The sequence below is a fragment of the Petaurus breviceps genome, unplaced genomic scaffold, assembly GCF_028583685.1.
Source record: "Petaurus breviceps papuanus isolate PSGF00001 unplaced genomic scaffold, PetGlider_PUasm1.0 90721, whole genome shotgun sequence".
Classification (NCBI taxonomy): Eukaryota; Metazoa; Chordata; class Mammalia; order Diprotodontia; family Petauridae; genus Petaurus; species Petaurus breviceps.
In genome coordinates, this window is record NW_027187322.1 from 8,059,242 (window position 1) to 8,079,448 (window position 20,207).

Here is a 20,207-nt window from a genome sequence, read left to right on the forward strand (position 1 = left end):
CAGTCATAGAAAGCAAAGAGAGCGGGGGCAGGGAGGGGACAGGGGAGGGGGAGGAGATGTGCTAGCTGGACCATAGAATCCTTTAGCATGTAACAGAAGCAGGACCTCACTAATGGAAGTAGCAGGGATTGGGCCATTGTGTGTAGTGAGCTCCCCATCCTCAGGAGGACTTGAGTAAAAACAGGATAATCAGGGATTCTCTAAAGGAAATCCCTCCCCTGGGTAAGGAGGCGGCCCCTTCTGACCCTGAAATGCTGTGATTCTTAAGGCCCTTTCTGCTCGGGGGAGTTCAGTCCCAAGCACACAGTCAAGCATGAGAAACAGATTCTCTGCCTTGTTCCCATCCTCTGAGAAACCCTGACCACAGCCAAGGACAAGTGTGTCAGCAGCTGTGGGAATGAGGACAATGCCCAGGGTCAAGCCTGTCCCTACACATCCCGCCCTAGAGGAGGGGTCCAGGAACCCAGACCCAGCCAACAGCCCCTCACCTATGAACCCAGCAGGCCCCGTGGGCCCGGGGCCAACAGAGGCAGTGGCCATCCCCTTACTCTGACCTCTCTGTGTCTCCCCTTTACACACAGAGTAATGACTACAGGCTTTGCAATGGACCTGACAGAGAGTCCTTGTCCCCCACAGCTAAAGTCACCAAGAAAGAGACTCTCAAGGTAAGGGAGACCTTGTGATTGGGGGGGGGGGGGGGGGAGGAGGGCTATCCATCCCTTCCTCTGACACCAGCCCTAAGGGAGGGGGAGGGGAGACTGGTGAAGCAAGCCTCCCACCTTCCCTCCCTGATGCCCCTCCTCCTCACCTACCTTATTCCTTTCCTTGCCTCTCTCTGCCTCTTCCTCCTTTTCTTCTTCCTTCCCTTCCTCTTCCTCCTTCTCTTCCTCCTCCTCTTCCCTCCAAACCCTAATATGGCTCATCCCGAGCCTCTTCCTCCAATCAGGTCCAGAAGAGGAATTATCGCCAGGAGAAGAAGCGGGCCACACAGCAGCTGTTCAGCGCCCTGAAGGACCCCAGCGTGGTCATCATGGCTGACTGGCTGAAGGTACAGGGTTCCAGACGTCAGCCACAGGGTCTTAGGACCAGGAGCTAGAAGACCCTCCAGGGTCATCTCTAGAACAAGCTCCTCATTTTATAGGAGAAAATTTGAGATGGTCACTGCCCTCAAAGAGCTTATACTCTATCAGGAGAGATGGGGATGTGTATATGTATGTGTGTATATGTAGACATGTGTATGTGTACATATATGGTCATATATGTATGTTACATGTGTGTGTGCATGTGTCACTCTAGAAACAAGCTAAATCCAAAGACATCCTTGCAGGGAGGCGCTGGCCCCTGGGGGGAATCAGAAAGGGCTTCACTCAGGGGGCACATGGACCTTGCGCACCCATAGCTTTGGAGGAGGTTAGTGGTTCCAGAAGGCAGAGGTGAGGGAGGAGCAGGCCAGAGACTAGAGATGGAGAGTCACGTGTGCAGATTGACCAGGAGGCCAGGCTGGTGCCCTGCCAGCATTGAGTAAAGGGGAAGCTCCCAGGCTGCCCCTCCCTACTCGCCACCCTCTCCTCTTCCTCCACAGTCACTGAGGTGTCTAAGGCCAGGACACTAGCTGGGGCCCCAGCTGGCCCAGTCCCAGAGCAGGAGGCAGACACATTCTGCTAATAGTCTGGTGAATCAGAGCCTTCCAGGGACAGGCCCCCCAGGCTGGGTTGCCTCGTCCCACTGAGACCAGGAAATCCAGCCAGATGCTGGGTGCTGCTAGATTGTCATTTGAAGCAGAATGGGGCGTTCTCTATTCTGGGAAAGGGGAGAGAAGGGAGTGGGCATTGGTGGAGGGGAATAAGCCCCCCCTGCCAGAGTTGGGGGGATGATAGGGATGGTGATGGGGACAGTGATCTCCAGCCAGCCAGGATGTCAGAGGACAATCCAGATAACTGGGCATTCCGTATGATGTGCAAAGTACATCGGGAAAGAGACAGGCTAAACCCAAGGCAAAGGCTGCTCCTGGCGGAGGGAAGGCTCCCTGGGGGAGGCAGCACAGTTGGACTGTAACAGAGGAGAAGGGAAAGAGGGAGGGCAGTTCTAGGCATAAGGAACACCATGAGCCTCGGCTGCATCTGGGCTGGAGAAGAGACAGCCCGCTGGGCTGCAGCCTGGCGTGTCGAGAGGCAGGTGACAGTCGGTCAGACTGCCAGCTCCGTGAGGAGGCAGGAGATCAGAACCTCCTTGGGAGATGATAGGGAAACACCAAGATACGAACTGACCTATGTATGGAAAAAGCTCCTCCACACATTCAGCCCACGGCCATTAAGCCCCTACTGTGTGCCAGACCTAGAAAGCTCTGCCTTTCCTGTGGTGCCAGGGTCCCCTGAGGGCTGGTGGGAACTGTCCAGCATCTGCGTGGCCCTGCCGGCTCTCCTTCCCTCTCTCCTTCTCTCCCCAAGAGTCATTCCATGAGAGCCCTTTCCTGACAGTGTCCCCTGACCTGGTACTTAATTCCTTGCACCTGTGTTGTATCCCCTCCAACAGAATGAAAACTCTTTGAGTTTTTTTTATTTGGCTCTGAGCCTCAGTCTCCTCATCTGTGAAACGGGGATGATAACGGGGGTCTTGGGGAGATCCTGGATGTGGAGGTCATTGCCCTGACCCTCTGCCTACTCCCTGTGGTTCAGATCCGGGGGACCCTGAAGAGCTGGACCAAACTCTGGTGCATCCTGAAGCCAGGCGTGCTACTGGTCTACAAGACGCCCAAGGTGGGCCAGTGGGTGGGCACCATCCTGCTGCACTCCTGTGAGCTCATCGAGAGGCCCTCCAAGAAGGACGGCTTCTGCTTTAAGCTCTTCCACCCCCTGGACCAGTCCATCTGGGCCATGAAGGTAAGGTCCCAAGGGAGGCCTTGAGAGGGGCAAAGCACTGAGCCGGCTTCCTCCTAAAGGGCAGGCCAGATGCCTGGGCACTTACAAAGTCACTCTGCCCCATACAATTAGCCAGAGGACCTAAAGTGCTCACCTGGTCCAGCCCCCTGCCCTGGGGTGAGTGGGTCAGTTCTTAAGGTCTGGCCAGAGGGCAGAGGGCAAGATACTAGAAAGGAAGTGAGGAGGGCCCTGGGAGGAGTGGGATGCCCCCTGGAAATAGCCAAGAGACCAGGTCATTGGATGGTCAGGTCACCTTTTTTTCTGTGGGCCTCAGTTTCCTCATCTGTACAAGAAATTACCCCAGCCAGTCCTTCAGGGTATTCCTAAGGATCCAAGGAGAGAATGGCTTTGAAGGCAGGAAGCCTCTGGGCCCATGGGAGGAGAATGCCCCATCCACTGCACCCCCAGCTGCCCATAGAGGACTGCTGAGATCCCTTCCATGCTCTAAGGAGGCCCTACCATCCTCTGGCAGACTTTTCCTGAGGATGTGGGTGCCACACACCCCCCAACTGTCGACCTCACTGATATTTCCCTGCAGGTGGGAGGCTCAGGAGGTGTGGACACCTCTGTGCCCCCTCCCTCCCACAAGGAAAAGGCCTTGGTCTGACCCTCAGAGAATGGGAGTGGGGGGGGGCCATCCCAGGCCCCTCAGCTCCTTCACCATCAGCTTATGTTTCTGCTCTCATAGGGTCCAAAAGGCGAGAATGTCGGCTCCATCACCCAGCCTCTCCCCAGTAGCTACCTAATCTTCAGGGCGCCCTCTGAGTCTGATGGTAAGTCCTCTGCCCTGCCCACACCTGGCTTCCCGTCTGATCTGGGACAAAATGCTGCCAACTATATGTCTCAGCACCCTAGGGTGTATGGAGCTCGAAGGGTGCCAGCCTGTACCAGAGCAACAATCCCTCAGTGTCCCAGCCAGCGAGGGCCCCTCCAGCCTCAGCTGGGAGGTTTCCACTCCTGGGACACCCAGAAGCCCATTCTGCTTTCCCTGGCTCAAGCCTCACTCTGGTCCGTACAACCAGAAGTATTTATTAAGCACCTTCTTAAGCCAAGCTGAACACCCCCCAGCTCCTTCAACTCTATAGTCGGACGAGACTCTAGACATGGTTCAATTCAACCTCATCATTTTACAGAAAGGGAAACTGAGGCCTAGGGAGGGATTGTGGCTTGCCAAGGCCACAAGGAGCAGAGGTGCTTGGTCCAAATGTCTCTCACTCACTCTCTCTCCAGAACACAAAGTCAGTCAGTCAGTTAACAAGCATTAATTAAATGCCTTCTCAGTCCCAGGCCCTGTGCCATGTGAATATAAAACAGAAACAGTCTGCCCTCCTAAGGCTTGCATTCTGTCAGCCCCTTGCATGTCAGGCACAGCAGAGAGAGGGTCCACATTACCTGGGCTGCCAATTGGACCTTTTGATCAGTCAGTCAACAAACCTTTACTAAACAACTTCACTATACAAAGTACTGGGTTCTAGACTGGAGACCCAGAACCACCGGGTCATTTTCTAGGTCCCACCCTAGCACCTGGATTTCCCAGGAGCCATCTGGGGGAGCCCCCGTGGTCATATTCCAAGATGTGACCTCCTGGCAGGTCACAGACACCCCGAGCTCCCCTGGTGACAGACGCACTGTGCCTCTGCCGTTTCTGGGTTCTTATTTCGCAGCCTGGCCCCCTCCCTGGCTGAGTCAGTGCCTCTCTGAGGGAAGCAGGCGTGACCTGGAGAAGAGAGCTGGGGCGGTGACCCCAGAGCCCGCTTCCTGGGCTGACTCTGCCTTTATTCACAAGGTGCTCTCACAGCCTTTTCTTTGCCCCTCAGTTTCCTCCCCTGTTCCATGAGGGGTTGGAGGAGATGGTCTCCAAGGCCCCTCCCTGCCCCCTTCTGTTTCTAGAGCCTGCAGTTTGGGACCCAAGCCCCCAGGCTGCACGGCTCTGCCCCTGGGGGGGGGGGGTGGTCTCTGGCTTTGCCGGGCAGGACCTCCCTTTCTCTCCTTGCCCTCTGTCGCCCTCCCGTGGTGGTCTGAGGAAGAACAGGATGACCCTCTAACCAAGCAGCCCCAGGTCCCTTGGGTGCATGCCCTGTGACTTCAGCATTGCCCAGTCAATGAGCTCCAGCCCTGCTCCCGGGCCTTTGGGTCTCTGGGCCCTTTCTCTTTTCCACTGACCTCCTTGGGGCACATACAAGCCGTGGCCTCTCTGCGTCACGGAGATCACTTCAATTTTTCTAATTCCAAATTGCTTTCTTAACGGTTGGGCTGATCCCAGCTCCATCAACAAGGAGTTAGTTAGACTTAGCATTCCTGTCTGTGCTCACTGACTCCCTCCAGCACGGACTGTCCCATTCTGGGTCATCGAGGCATGGGGAGGCCCCAGGGCTGTGTCCATTCAGACTGTTCTCATTATCAGTCTTGCACATAGCCGCAGATAGTAGGAAGCTCTCTCTGTGAGGCCTGCTAGTTCATCTCCTTGACCACATGTCCACTGGGGAGCAGCCCCAGTCTCAGGAGTTCAGCTTGCTGCCTTGGTGTCCTGGATACTTGGCACAAAGTTTTAGGAGAACGTTTTATCAAGCTTCCAGCAGGGTGGAAACATGAGGCCCACTCCTTCTTTCTCCCTGCACAGGCCGCTGCTGGCTGGACGCCCTGGAGCTGGCTCTACGCTGCTCTAGCCTATTCCGGCTCAGTGCCTCCAAACAGGGGAAGGATGGAGAGCTGACCGGACAGCTGGACTCCTCCCAGATGCCTCTGGATGGGCTGCTGCATGGTGGGACCATCTCAGACCACGATCTCTTCCAGTAAGTCATGGGCCCAGCAGGGCAGGGGAGGGCCAGGGCTGGGCTGGACCTGAGACTCATTGGGGTGGGGGGGTCAGAGAGGTCATTGCCCACACCAGTCCTCTCCCCCACCTTCTCTGCGTGCCTTTGCTTTACATAAACACTGTCTCTCTGAACGATGGGAGTCAAATCCTCTAGTGTAAATGCACTGGGGGAGAGGGGGTGTCATCATCCCTTTGTGGGTCCACAGAGTGGGTTTGTGACACACAACATGCCCCTGGGTCATTCAGCAGCAACCACTTGTCTTGCCCAAGAATGCCCAACCTTTCCCTCCTGGGACACCCTGAACTGAGAATCCGGATTTTGGAGGACAGTAATGGGCCCCAGAAAGCCCAGCCTGGTAGAGGTTAGAGCTGGTAGTAGAGATCCTGAGCTCCTTGGGTTCAAAGCCCACCTTTGACCCTTGTGAGCTGGGTGTCCCTGACCAAATTGCTTCCCCTCTCTGAACCTCCTACATAACATGGAAATGCTGCCCCTCAGAGTCATGATGAGACTCGGGCGAAATGAGGCCTTAAAGCTTCAATGGCAGATCTGAAGCCCAGCCCAGGCTTCCCACGGGGGAGCCCAGTGCGAGTTCTGAACACGGGAGCTCTTCCTAGAGAAGCCCCCACCTCCCGGCTGGTCTCAGAATCAGACTGGAGGAGAGAGGAATCACTGAGTCCTCTGTTCGGTTCATGACTGGAGGCACTGATGGTGTGCAGGGAGCGTCCCAAGGTTCACAGAGCCAGAGACCCAGCTCAGCTCAGCTCCACGTTATCTTACTGAATGTGAGCTGAGCCCTGAAGGCTGAGGCCAGTGTGAATGGGGCAAAAGGGGGTGCAGAGGAGGACAGAAGATCACAGCACATAGATTTAGGGCTGCAAGGGTCTGAGAAGCCATCAACCTCATTTTACACAGGTACAGACTAAGGCTGACTTTATGCTCTGAGGTCAGAATCCTCCAGCTGCAGGATCTGAACTCGGGTCTTCTGGACCCCACACTGAACCATTAGAATGGCTGGGGGGTGGGGGTGAGGGGGGGGTGGGGGTGGGGGGATTCTCCTCTCTCTCTGGTGTGTTTCTTCTCCCTCCATCCCTCCAAAGGCTGAACTCAGCCCCATGCTCAGTGTGGGTCTGCAAACAGCTGTTTGAACAGTGAAGCCTGGTCACCTCCTCTTCCTCTTTGCTCTCCCAAGTCCAGAGGGGAGGAAGCACTTTCTGACTCCTGGCTCCAGTCTGGGGGTGCAGGAGAGGTCATGCTGTCACCCCACCACAGCTGCCGCACCTGCGTTTGGGGCATCACAGCCTGTCCCTCAAGCGGGTGGGCCCAGGTGGGCAGCACGGCCGAGGCCTCTGATGGAAGGACCTGGGCCCTGTGTGTTTCAGGCTGAATGAGGCCTCCCTGGGAAACCAGCAGCTGGAGAATGACGCCTTCTCAGACAGGTCAGAGAAAGACACCATGGAGGAGTCGGAGAATGACACCCGAGAAAACAGCCGGAAGACCAATGACAGCGAGAGCGACCAGTCGGAAACCCCCGGGGAGCTCAGTCAGGAGAAAAAAGGGACGACGTACATCGAGCAGATCTATGAAGAATTTGGGGAGGTAGGAGCCAGGGGCCTGGTGAGAAGAGGGAGTGTCAGAGGACAGGACATCTCCCTATGGGGGGGAGGCATCTCCCTTCGAGGGGCCGTGCCGCAGCTGGGACTGGCCCCATTCTACACAGGAGCACAGGAAGGTTGGTGGGAGCCAGGGGACTTGTCCCTCCTCGCACTCTCCTGCCGGTATCAGGAGGGGGGCTCAGCCCAAGACCTCCCTGCCTCCGACCTGTCCACCCTCTGCCCTGTGCTCCCCCAACCTCCAGGCTGCTGTGCGGCCTTCTTACAGCCCTATTCCTCCCCTTCCCCAGCTACGTGCCTCTTCACCTCCCCCGTAGTCATCCCTGGCTGCCTCTAAGACAAGCACTGTCTTCCATGAGAGGTCCTTCCTGCCCCCTCCAGGCCTTGTGTACTTGGAGATGCACAGGGCCAACCCCAAAGAAGGGCGCAGGAAAGGCCGGCGGGGCCTCCACCATTTGTGGAGTCTCCAGAGCCTTGCCACACCAAGAGCATGGTCCTTGTTTGCGGGTGGCCTCTGATGAGCATAAAGCACGTGGCCAGCCTTCAGGCATCGCCTTCAGTAATTACGAGCCCACTAACGCAGCTCTGGGTCCCAGCCCCTTGGCTGAGCTGCTTTTCTTCCCTCAGACAGGAGAATCATCGCAGACCGAGACCGTCTCTGATGAAAACAAAAGCCTCATCTGGATCCTGCTAAAGCAGCTGCGGCCAGGAATGGACCTGTCCCGAGTGGTGCTCCCCACATTCATCCTGGAGCCACGCTCCTTCCTCAACAAGCTGTCCGACTACTACTACCATGCTGACCTGCTGTCTCAGTAAGTGCCTGAGTGTGCATGGCTGCACAGACGTGCACCACCCACGTCTCTGGGCCAGATGCCCTGCTGGACGCAGACAGTGCAACAACAGAAAACGGTCCGTGGCCTTGAGGAGCTGGCATCCATGTCCCAGGTGGTAACTGAGCTGAGCCCCAAAGGAAGGCTGGGGTCCTGAGGGCCCAGGCATAGAGGGCATTTGTGCCAGGCAGCTAGGGGGTATGCAGTGCCTTGTGAAGGCACAAGACAGAAGATGGCCAGTTGCCTTTGGGCAGCCACAAGTAAGCTGACATGTTGGACAGAGTTCAGGAAGGGCACTAACGTTTGTTGGACTAATGAGGTAAGGGTTGAAAGGTAGGTAGGAACCGAGTTGAGTGGAGAGAGGATTCCAGGGGAGCCAGCTGGGCTTTATCCCAGATGCAGCACAGAAGACTATGGACGATTTTTGAGCAGGGGAGGTATGTGATCTGTGATGCGTACCTTGGGATCCACTTCTCGGGCCCAGGAACCTCGGACATCTGTGTGCTTCTGGTCCCAGATATCCTTGCCCAAAGACAAGGAAAACTCCTTTCCAACACATTTGAAGGTCATACCCTCTTCAGAGAGGCTGGAAGCCTTCAGTTCCAAGAAAAAGCCCTAGATTCACAGGAGAACCTAGGTTTGAATCTCAGCTCTGCCATTTACTCTCTTACTGACCTTGTGCCTTCCCCAGTGTGGGGAATAATGAAATGAGGGAGTTGGGTTAAATGATCTCTGGGGTCCCTCAAGCTCTAATTCCCGGCATTCGTGGCCTTAGGATGGAATTGTGAGGGGGGAGGAGTGTTGCCCCCTCTCGCCAGGCTTTTCTTGCCCAGTGGGTTTGGTAGTTTGATGTTCCAGATTTTCAAGCATAGAAGTGCTTGGGTGTCAGGTTCTGGAACTCATAGATCTAGAGTGTGGCTTTGTGGGGTACATGGGCTCTGGAGCACGGTGCTGACCCAAGCATTGGTGACTGAGGCTCAGCCTTAAATCAAGGACTGGAGTAAAATGTTCTGTGCTGAGGGCATGAATAAGGGGAATTGTTTTGGGCATCCAAGGATCAGAAGCTACAGAGGCAGGGCGAAGACAAACAGGGGAAAGGGGAACCACTCTCATCCAGCCACTGAGTGGAGGTCTTGGGGCATGTCTCAGATGGGAGGGACAGCTGCACGTCACATGGAGAGGAGGAGGGATGAAGAAGGAAGCATGGGGAGCCAGGAGGCTACTGCCTGAGGAAGATTTCCTTGCCAGTCTCTGTGAGGTCTCCTGGTCCCTCTTCTCTGGCCTGTTGGAGGTGTGGCTGCCTCTGGAGCCACTGGGAACTGAGAGGGTTCAGATACTCAGACATTCTAGAGGGCTTTGGGCTGGTGGTATTCACAGATCCACAGTTCAGAGCATTAAATGTGTAAAGGATGCGCCCCTGTGTGAGCATCCAAACATCCAAGCAGCAGCAATCAAAAAGTAGACACGTAACCAAGTAAAGGACGCAGGAATCTCCCACCCTTTCCACAGTTTTCAAAATGGACAGGGTTCTGTAGCCAGTCAGGGAACATGCATCTCCTGCTTCAATCCCTTAGGACCTGGCCAGCACACAGCAAGTGTGGGAGCAGAAAGTTCTGTTTTTAGTCAAGTCAACAAGCATTTATTGAGCACCTCCTGTATACTGAGCACTATGCTAAGGTCTGGAGATGCAAAGAAAGGCAGGGCGGCCCCTGCCTTCGAAGAACCACGTTTCAGTGGGGAGACTCTATGCAAAGAAATACATGCAAACTACAGCGCCGAGGGGGATCAGGGAAGGCTTCTTCAGGGAGGCAGGATTGGGGAGGGGACTTGAAGGGAGCTAGGGAAGCCAGGAGGCAGAGACGAGGAGGGAGAGGGCTCCGGGAGCAGCCAGGGAAAACTCCCAGGGAAGAGACATGGGGTGTCATGTGTGAGGAGCAGCTCAGAGGACAGAGTTACCAGATGGGGAGGTGGAGGGGCTGGGGAAGAAGGACTCTAAGACCAGAGGATCCGGGTAGCTGATAGGAAGCAGTAGGGAGAGAGGAGAGGAACTGGATTAGCTTTGAAGGTTCGAGTCAATCTAATTAGTCAACAAACTAATTAATTGGAAGCCTATGCTGCGTGGGGGGCAGGTTCCATCATTTCAGCCACGTCTGATTCTTCATGACCCCATTTGGAGTTTTCTTGGCCAAGATACTGAAGTGGTTTGCCATTTCCTTCACCAGTTCATCTTACAGATGAGAAAACTAAGGCAAACAGGGCCAAGTGACTTGCCCAGGGTCACACAGCTAGGAAGTGTCTGAGGCTGGATTTTAACTCAGGAAGATGAGTCTTCCTGACTGCAAGCCAGCATTCTAGCCACTGTGGCACCCCCTGGCAATCCTGTGCTTGGCACTAGGGGAGGTCTAAAGTTGAGGATAAGGCATCGAGTACCATGACCCAGTATTACAGGATCCATTCATTAGAAGGCTGCAAACAACAAGCTGTATGTGGTATGACAGGGAAGGTCATCACTTGTCTTTAATTATCTCTGTTAATGGATCTTCCCCATTAGAATAAAACCCTTCTGAGGGTAAGGCCCTCTCTACTTTGTCCTTGTTCCAGCAGCACCGAGCCTAGTGCCTTGCTTGTTGGAAGGCTCAATGAATACTTGTTGGGTTGGACTGAATGGAACAGACAAGAAGGCACCATTGTGCTGCAGTGGGAATCGAGCTGACTTTATAGTCAGGAGCCTTAGGTTAAAAGCCCAGTCAGTTCTCCCCCTTCCTTCCTGTGCAACCTCAGGCAAGTTTCTTAGCTTCTCTGGGCCTATTTGCTCACTTGGAAAATGCGAGGGTTGGGCCAGATTACCTCAGGTCTTCCTGCTGGCTCAGTGTCCAAGGTCCTTTCAGTTGAGTAGACCTTGGACTAGAGCTTTAAATAATGACAAGGGAAGGCATGGAAGCAGGAGAATGAAGAGGTGGGGGCAGAGGGGTAGAGAGAGCCATGATCAGCTTGGCTGTCCTATAGTGGAGTGACCAAAGAGGACACACAGAATATAAAGTTGGAAAGGCACAGTGCCAGACCTCAGAGGGCCTTGGGAACTCCAATATAATGACCTGCCCAAAGCAAAGCCAATGGATTAACTAGGATTTATGACTCCGCTCTGCACTAAGTCCCATGGGGCTTTGAAGAGAGCAGAGAACTCCAGCAGTGAAAGAACCTTCGCCATGAACTAGCCTATGCACTGGGTCCTGAGCCCTTCTCTGTGCCAGGGACTGTGGCTCAGGCCCCAGTTGGACTCAGGGGGCTCCAAGGTTTCCTCCAGCTCTAACATTCTGGGAAGTGTAACCCCTGAGATCTCCAGCATCTGCTTGCAGATTTTCAATGACAAGCAGCTCATTAGCCTTCCTGGCCCATTGTTGGACAGCTCTGACAAAGGCCATCTTCCCACGGACCTGGATTGTCCCAATTGTCCCCGTTTTCAAAGAAAAGAAAAGGCAATGGTATGGAAACTATAGTCTAGAGAGAATTATGTTGATGGTTAACAAAATTACAGTGTCCCTAAAACATCTAGAAAAATTCATGTTGATCACAAAGGAGCAGCACGGCTTCTCCAAAAACAGGGTGTGCCAGACAGCCTTGCTGGATTAGACTGGTTGATGAGAGTTACTGGACTGGCACATCAAGGGAAGAGTGTAGACATGGTTCACCAAGATTTCAGCAGAGGGTTCATTAAAGTCTCTCATTCAGCACTTGTGGGAAAGATGCAGAGATGTAAGGTGAATGCGAGTACAATTAAGCAGATCAGGGACCTTGCTGAATGGCCATACCCAGGGGCAGTCATTGGCTGTTTGATGTCAGTGTAGAAGGTCAGGTTGTTGTCCTTCATTCTTGAACAGGACCAAAGTGACATCCCTGTGCTAGTCAAGTTCCTGTGTGGACTGGGGCTGATCAGACCAATACAAGCCCAGAGCGCTCTACCGTCGGTCGGGCACAAGCAGATCCTGTGCAGAAGGAGGTCTCCAGGGGAGGACTCCAGGGATCTGGAGTGGGCTGCACCTCCCATCTCAGAGCTGGAAGGCCCTTCAGAGGCCTCCTAAACTCGGCCTGTTTGAACACCAATCCATCCCCTCAACTTCACATCCCACTGGCGGCTATTCCAGTCTGTGAAGGTTTTCAGGGGCCTCCAGGTGGCACAGTGAATAGAGAGCACCGGCCCTGGAGTCAGGAGGACCGGAGTTCAAATGTGGCCTCAGACACTTAACACTAGCTGTGTGACCTTGGCCAAGTCACTTAACCCCATGCCCTCCCTCCAAAAAGAAAAAAAAGAAGGTTTTCAAAGAGAGTGAACCAGTCCGCTCCACTTTGAATCTCTCTCCTTACTGAACAATATGCATTTATCTCTTGGGCAGTTTTCCCTCCTTGCTCCCCATTCTCCCATCTGGAGCTAAACAAGAAGCTGAATGGCATGGGGTTGGTTAGTGGCAGAAGATTCCAATTTGGGGCATTCTTCACTATGCTATGTATCCACAGCACCATGCCATGACAAATTAAAGAGACATATCTACTTCTGACACATATTGCAAGGGTGACCCTGGGCAAGTGATTTCCCCTCTCGAAACTAGAGGCAAATCTCAAAAATTTAAAACTATAGACAAGATCTTGATCTGCATCAGTGGAGAGAGTTTCCAAACTGTAGGAACCTTCTCCTCCCCACAAAATAAACAAAAAAAAATGTCAGCCCTGAGGGAATTCACAAGGAAATGAAGTGTTTCCTAGCACACTAACATGGCCCATGTTGCCTGTGAGATAATCTGTGTGCTTGGGGAGGGACAGATAAGATATTGTGTAACTTTCTAGAAGTGCTCAGAAGTCTTCAAACAAAAGTATTTGAATATATCAAGAACATGACCTAAGAAAAAACAAAAAGAAGTCTAACGGCTCTTCCCCAGGATAGCCCTTCTTCTCATGTCCCACCCTGAATTTTCTCTTCTCCAGGTTAAATAGTCCCACTTCCTTCAGCTAACCAGTCACTCAACATTCCACTGATAAATACCTTGGTTGGAAACTCTCCTGATATCCAGCCTAACTCTTTCTCTCTGACCCTGTCTATTCACCCTAGTTAGTTACTACTGCTTCTATCTATACCAAGCAGAATAATCCTTTCAAGGACCAGCCCTGGACAAGCCAGTCCTTTGCAAGGATCATAGAAAAATTCATATTGTCACATAAACAGATCAGAGGACAAAAGATTTAGGTACAAAAGGGGACAGAGAAGTCACCATGCTCAATGCTCTCATTTTATAAAGAAGGAAAGTAAGGCACAATGACCTGGTGCAACTTACCCAGGGTCACCCAGCTAGCAAGTACCTAAGGTGGGATTTGAATCCAGGATGTCCTCAATTCAAATCTCATATTCTAACCATTATACCAAAAGTGTTAAACTCAGAGTCTACAGAAATAATCTGAGTGCTGCCCAAACCAGATTAAAGTGTAATTGGGCAATATTTGACAAAACAAAGAAAAATCCATAGATCATAGATAATGGTGACACCATAGAAATGGTGACATGGAGTTTTCTGAGTCCACTGCTGTCAGGAGTCTTTCTGTATGGGTTAGTGGCCCCATCCCATTCTATGTGAGTTTGCCATCCTTGCCTCAGGTCCCCTGGCCCATCTTGAGCAGCAACTGTGCCAATGGACTGTGTGGAGTGGACACAGCCCTATCTGATGTTCCCACAGTTCTGGCTGCATGGGGTGGCGAGGAAATGAAACAACGCCTGGCACCACTATACTCTTTTTTCCTCTCTTTTTTTTATTTTTTAGTTTACATCATTTCCACAAGATTTTGAATTACAAATTTTCTCCCCATTTTTTCCCAACCCACCACCCCAAAACAGTAATCCCACTGGATATCCCCTCCCCCAATCTGCTCTCTCCCATATCTTCCCTCATCCCCCCTCCCTCTTTCCAGTAGGGCACGGCGGATCTCTATGCCCCAGTGTCTGTACAACTTATTTATTTCCCAGTTACATGTAAAATTATATATTTTAAACATTTGATTTTAAAACTATGAATTCCAGATTCTTTTCCTTCCTCCCTCATCACTCACCCTTACTGGGAAGATAAGCAATTCAATATAGGTTGTACATGTGTAGCTATGCAAAACATTTCCATAGTGGATATATTGTGAAAGATTGACTATATTTTCCTCCATCCTATCCCACCCCCCACTTGTTCTATTCTCTACTTTGATCCTGTCCCTTTTCAAAAGTGTGTGCTTCCAACTTCCCTCCCCCCAAGCCTGCCTCCCCTCCATCATCCCCCCTCTCATACCCTTCCCCCCTACTCTCCTGTAGGGTGAGATACCCTATTCAGTGTGTATGTCATTCCCTCCCTAAGCCAAATTCAGTGAGAATAAGGTAGACTCATTCCCTTTTGCCTTCCTGTTCTTCCCCTCCATTGTAACAGTTTCCCCTTGCCTCTTCTATATGAGATAATTTACCCCATTCTGTCTCTCCCCGTCTCATCTCATTATATTCCTCTCTGACCTCTTAATTTCACATTTTAAGTATCATCCTTTACTATTAAATTTGTCCTGTGCCCTCTGTCTTTGTATACCTGTACACATATATACACATATATTCATACACCCATATACCCTCCTATATAGACATATATATATATATACATCTCTATTCCCTTCAACTATTCTCATACTAAGAAAAGTTTCATAAGTTACAATTATCATTTTTCCATGGAGGAATGTGAATAGTTGAGCTTTGATAAGTTCCTTATGATTTCTTTTCCCTGTTTACCTTCTCATGCTTCTCTTGCTTCTTGTATCTAAATGTAAAATTTTCTATTCAACTGGTTTTTTTTCATCAAGAATGCTTGAAAGTCCTCTATTCCACTGAATGACCATATTTGCCCCTGAAACATGATACTCAGTTTTTCTGGGTAGGTGATTCTTGGTTTTAATCCCAGCTCCTTTGACCTCTGGAATATTATATTCCAAGCCCTTCCATCCCTCAATGTAGAAGCTTCCAGATCCTGTGTTATCCTGATTGTGTTTCCACAATATTCAAATTGTTTCTTCTTGGCTGCTTGTAATATTTTCTTCTTTATCTGGTAACTCTGGTACCTGGCTATAATATTCCTAGGAGTTTTCTTTTGGGGATCTTTTTCAAGAATTGATCAGTGGATTCTTTCAACCTCTATTTTGCCCTATAGTTCTAAAACATCAGGGCAATTTTCCTTGAGAATCTCTTGAAGGATGATGTCTAGGTTCTTTTTTGATCATGGCTTTCAGGTAGTCCAATAATTTTTAAATTCTCTCTCTTGGATCTATTTTCCAGGTCAGTGGTTTTTCCAATGAGATATTTCACCTTGCCTTCTATTTTTCATTTGTTTGGATCAGTTTAACAGCATCTTGATTTCTCATAAAGTCACTAGCTTCCATTTGCTCCAATCTAATTCTGAAGGAATGATTCTCCTCATTGAGCTTTTGAGATTCTTTTTTCCATCTGTCAAATTCAGCTTTTTAAGGCATTCTTCTCCTCATTGGCTTTTTGAGCCTCTTTGCCATTTTAGTTAGTCTATTTTTTTAAGGTGTTATTTTCTTCAGTCAGGCTGTTGACTCTCTTTTCATAATTTTCTTGCATCGTTCTCATTTCTCTTCCCAATTTTTCCTCCACTTTTCTTACTTGGTTTCCAAAATCCTTCTTAAGCTCGTCTATGTCCTTGGAAGCTTTTGGTGCAGAAGTTATGACTTTGTTGTTTTCTTCCCATTCCATGATTTGATACTTTTTGTCCCCAAAACAGGAGTCCAAAGTCAGATTTCTCTGCTTGCTTTGCTTCCTTTGCTTGCTCATGTCGCCACTCAATTACTTGACTTTTGAGCTCTTTTCCACAGTAGAACTCTGCTACGAGAGGGGGGAGCTTTGTCCCAATCGCTGGGGTTTTCACAGCTGCTGAAGCTATTAGTTGGGTGCCCTCTCTGAAGCCTCCACATGCTCTGGCTCACTGGTCATGCACTCCAGGACCTTCACCGTAGACAGCAATCCAGATGGAAGCAAGTTAAAGCAAGAGCCATTACCCCTCAGACTGGTCGCTTGGTCTGCCTACAATCTGCAGGCCAGGAGCTTTGAAGCAGCCATGTGGTGACAGCTGCACGGCCAAGGCACCTCTGTCGCTTCTCCCTCCAGGGGGTAAAGGCCAGACCACACTCCCGAACTCCCAGTTCCCAAAGTCCACACTGCACTAACCTCTCACTTTGTCCTTAGCATCTATGGGTTGATAATTCTGGAAACTACCACAGCTACTGGTGAACTGATCCCTGTATCAGCAATGCCATATTCACAATGCCTATAGAGATTACAAATATGCTGATATAATTATCCATTAGAAAATACGTCATGTTTGCCATATGAGGAAATAAACTAGAAAATTTATTAAGATACCAAAAGACTGAGTCCCAAAACCAGAAAGTGAAAGCCATCAGAGTAGTTATGACATTGGCACAGGTAGATAAAGTAGAAAGCACCCACATTTTCAAGCCTTTAAAACAGAACAGGCTACCTCAGGCAAAGGTCCTCCTCTCCCCACGCACAGCAACCACCCAGCGTCCTGGAAGCGCACTCCCAGCAGCTCCGGCCCCTGGCAGTCCTCAGCAGGAGTCCTTAGCAGAAAGTCCTTAGCAGTTCTAACTCAAAAAGGGCTTCGCGCTGCCACTGCCTCTGCTGCTGCCGCCGTCACCACCACCGCCAGCCACCGAAAGAACGCTAGCTTGGCTTCCGCTTCCTCTTGCTCCGCCCCTTCCTGCTACGTCAGCAAGTCCAACGGGGCATGGAAGATCTTTAAATCCCATAACCCTTACAATCCCTCCAGCCAGTGACTGGTTGTGGGCACCCTGAGGCTAAAACTTCCAGCTCGTGCGGGGCTGGGCTAAGCTCCCAGAGTGCTTCACTGGCCCCTTCCTGCTGGCCTGCCGGACTGTCTTCATCAGGAAGTTAGCTTCTCTCTGTCATTCTGTGGGTTCTGCAGCTCCAAAGTTTTAGAGTAATTTTTTACATGAATTGGAGAAGGTGGAAGCGGGAGCCACATGGAAGTCCTGTTTATACCCCGCCATCTTGACTCCACCCCACCCCTATACTCTTTAACTGAGTTTATTCTTGCCCTGCCTCTTTTGCCAGAGCTGTCTTGGAAGAAGATCCCTTAAGTCGTATGAAGAAAGTTGTAAGATGGTATCTGTCTGGCTTCTACAAGAAACCAAAGGTAAGAAAGAAGAGACATGGGATGATTCGGGTCAGTGATTGGGGAAATCTGATTACAACCAAGCCCTTGGTACAGATGAGACCTTGCTCCCCCCTCCTACCCCCACCCCCAAACTAGAGCACTAGTGTCACAAGCGGATGCAGCAGAGTTCACCCCGTGTGCCGCAGAGCCAGACTGCCTGCCTTGGGGGTATCAGGCTAGGTCGGCAGTGACTAAGACTTTCCTCCTTTTCCTGATATGGTGACTCATGTGACTCAAAGTAGAAAGCCTTAAACCAGTCCAAGGGCCCTGGGGATGTGAGTGGAGAGCACCCTGGTCTCAGCGGGACTCCACTATGGGACACTCTGAACCGAACCTTGACACTCCCCCCTTAGCGAGCTGGTGCAAAGATCAGCAGAGTGACAAGAGCCAACCTTCTGTAGTCTGAGATGACTGATGAATCTTGTGGCTTATTTACCTCGGTCCCCTCCAGGGAAGGTAGAAGACTTGAGGGCCCAGCCCTTGCAGCTTTAAACCCAGTGATCCTAGCATCCTTCACCTTCAACCAAAAGAAATGAGTCAATCAACAAGCAGTTAGGAAGCTTCTGGTTTAGAAGCTGTCCAGCAAACACCTGAAACTGGAAGCCATCCAACACAGCTCAGAGTACCCTGGGTTTAAGCCTGCTCTGCGGGAGGGCTCTATTTGCAACTGCAAACCAAGCTTCCTCTTCCTCCTCCAGGGAATCAAGAAGCCTTACAATCCCATCCTTGGAGAGACCTTCCGCTGCTGCTGGTACCACCCACAAACCAATAGCCATACCTTCTACATCGCTGAACAGGCAAGTCCCTCCCACCCCTTAGCCCTAAAACCCCGGGTGTGGAAGCAACTTGACTCAAAAGCAGGATTCAGGGCTGTCCGACAGCTACCACCAAAGCCCAGCAGAAGGAAGAATGACTTCAGAATGAGATTTTCTTCTCCACCCAGCTTAGCTGTGGGGCACAAGCATGCCTTCCCTTCTCTGCCTATATACAAAACAGTCATATCCCCACCAAACCTCTCTCTAGCCATCAGAGAGTTCAAGCCACAGACCAACTGAAAATGAAGGCGCTTGGCCTCTAATTCTACTCCAGCCTGAAAGCCTGCCTTGGTGCCAAGAACTATGTTCTCTAGCTCTCTCTGTTTCTTGGTGCTACATGGGAACAGAGAGCCTCAGCCCAGGGACAGCGCCCCCCAAGCTCATTGTTCACAAGACTGGCAGTGTGGGGTCCAATCCTTGGATTTCTTTTGTTTACTTTGAACACAGGGACAGATAAGGGAAACTCTCCTTGGCTTTGACCATGTTTTCCTCCTCATTTCCTTACAACCCCCTCAAGTCTGGCCAGGCTGAGACAACTGTCTAAGGTCAGGGTGAGGGATGGGCATCCTGAGGGAATGGGGGCTTGAGAGCCCCAGACTATTGGGGAAGTTGCCAGTAGGGATAGAGAGTTCCTCAGGCCTAGACCAAGGCAGGGAGGGAGATTAGAGAGTCCCCACCCCTGCCTTACTATTTTCCCAGACTGCTCTGGCCCCTCCTATCTGGGAACAAAAGCTTGTGGGGATACTCAGTCTTTGTGACACTTCTTGTAGGTCCTCCAGGAAACATTTATATTTCATAAAAGAAGGTCTGAAAGGGAGGATAGTTAATATAAAGGAATCCAATTTTGCTCACATTCATTAAAAACCTACTTGTGGAAGACATGATGCTTGGTTCCAAAAGAACCCTGTTTCTGTCCTTCAGTTTACAGTCTAATGGGGAATAGGTGACAAGGATAATGCAAGGGAGACTGGGTCGAGGCCTCTGGGGACCTTGGAGGCCATCCGTGTTACATGGGAGGAAGAGGCTTTTCTGAGCCTTAGAGAGGGCAGGCATGGGCAGAAAGAATGGAGTCAGAGCCTTGGAGCTTGGCCCTGATGTGGAATGACCTGGAAGGGCAGAAGTCCAGGCAGGCTCGACCCCAGAACTCCCAGGAGAGAGGAGGTGCAGCCCTGAGCCGGACCCCAGCCCAGCTTCCAAGACCCCAAAGGACTTTCATCCAAATTGTTGTTCTGCCTTGCAGGTCTCCCATCATCCCCCCGTGTCTGCTTTCCATGTAAGCAATAGGAAGGACGGCTTCTGCATCACTGGGAGCATCCTAGCCAAGTCCAAATTCTATGGTAAGACCAGGGATGGGAGGAAACTTTACCAATCAACCATGATCAGTCACCATGGCTTCAGCACCTACTGTGTACCAGGCACTATCGTGCCTAGTGGGGAGACAGGAAGAAGCTGCCTTCAAGGAGCTTCCAATATAAGACACGCTGCTAGCCTGTCCTGAGAAGGGAAACCCCCACACCACTTAAGTCACGTTATTAAAAATAATAATTTTGTATTTACTTGTCGGGGTGCACGTTACTTCTCCCCTGGAACGCAAGCTCACTGAGGGCAGGGCTTCTGTTTAATTTGCCTTTTCCTTGTGAATTCAACAACCACCAGAGTCTCAGGCCCTGATAGGGAAAGGGCCGAAATGCTGAATGTCTACCGAGTACAGTCGGGGAGCGGGCTCAGGAGCATAAGTGTTAAGTGAGCCTGGTGCAAGCACGGGGGTCCTTTGCCCCCTTCTGTGCCTCCCTGTCTCCCCTATCTCTCACTCCCCACCAGGCTGCCCTCTCCCCTCCTCCCCAAACATGGAAACAAATCAAGCCTTGGGCCACGTCTGGGGATACAGCTCTGACCCTCCCTTCTCACCCATCTCCTCTGCCAGCACAGACCACAGGCCATTG

General features: G+C 51.3%; 1 protein-coding gene across 2 annotated transcripts in view; it reads left to right on the top strand.

The window, feature by feature from the left end:
- Nucleotides 1-20,207, top strand: part of OSBPL5 (oxysterol binding protein like 5) — a 114,607-nt gene that overhangs the window by 72,267 nt on the left and 22,133 nt on the right. For both annotated transcript variants that reach the window (XM_069066566.1, XM_069066564.1), the window contains 10 exons: nucleotides 582-665; nucleotides 947-1,048; nucleotides 2,676-2,879; nucleotides 3,607-3,691; nucleotides 5,539-5,710; nucleotides 7,114-7,330; nucleotides 7,972-8,156; nucleotides 17,347-17,428; nucleotides 18,148-18,246; nucleotides 19,505-19,601. In XM_069066566.1, the coding sequence (XP_068922667.1) occupies nucleotides 582-665; nucleotides 947-1,048; nucleotides 2,676-2,879; nucleotides 3,607-3,691; nucleotides 5,539-5,710; nucleotides 7,114-7,330; nucleotides 7,972-8,156; nucleotides 17,347-17,428; nucleotides 18,148-18,246; nucleotides 19,505-19,601 (1,327 nt within the window). The remainder of the gene's footprint in view (nucleotides 1-581; nucleotides 666-946; nucleotides 1,049-2,675; nucleotides 2,880-3,606; nucleotides 3,692-5,538; nucleotides 5,711-7,113; nucleotides 7,331-7,971; nucleotides 8,157-17,346; nucleotides 17,429-18,147; nucleotides 18,247-19,504; nucleotides 19,602-20,207) is intronic.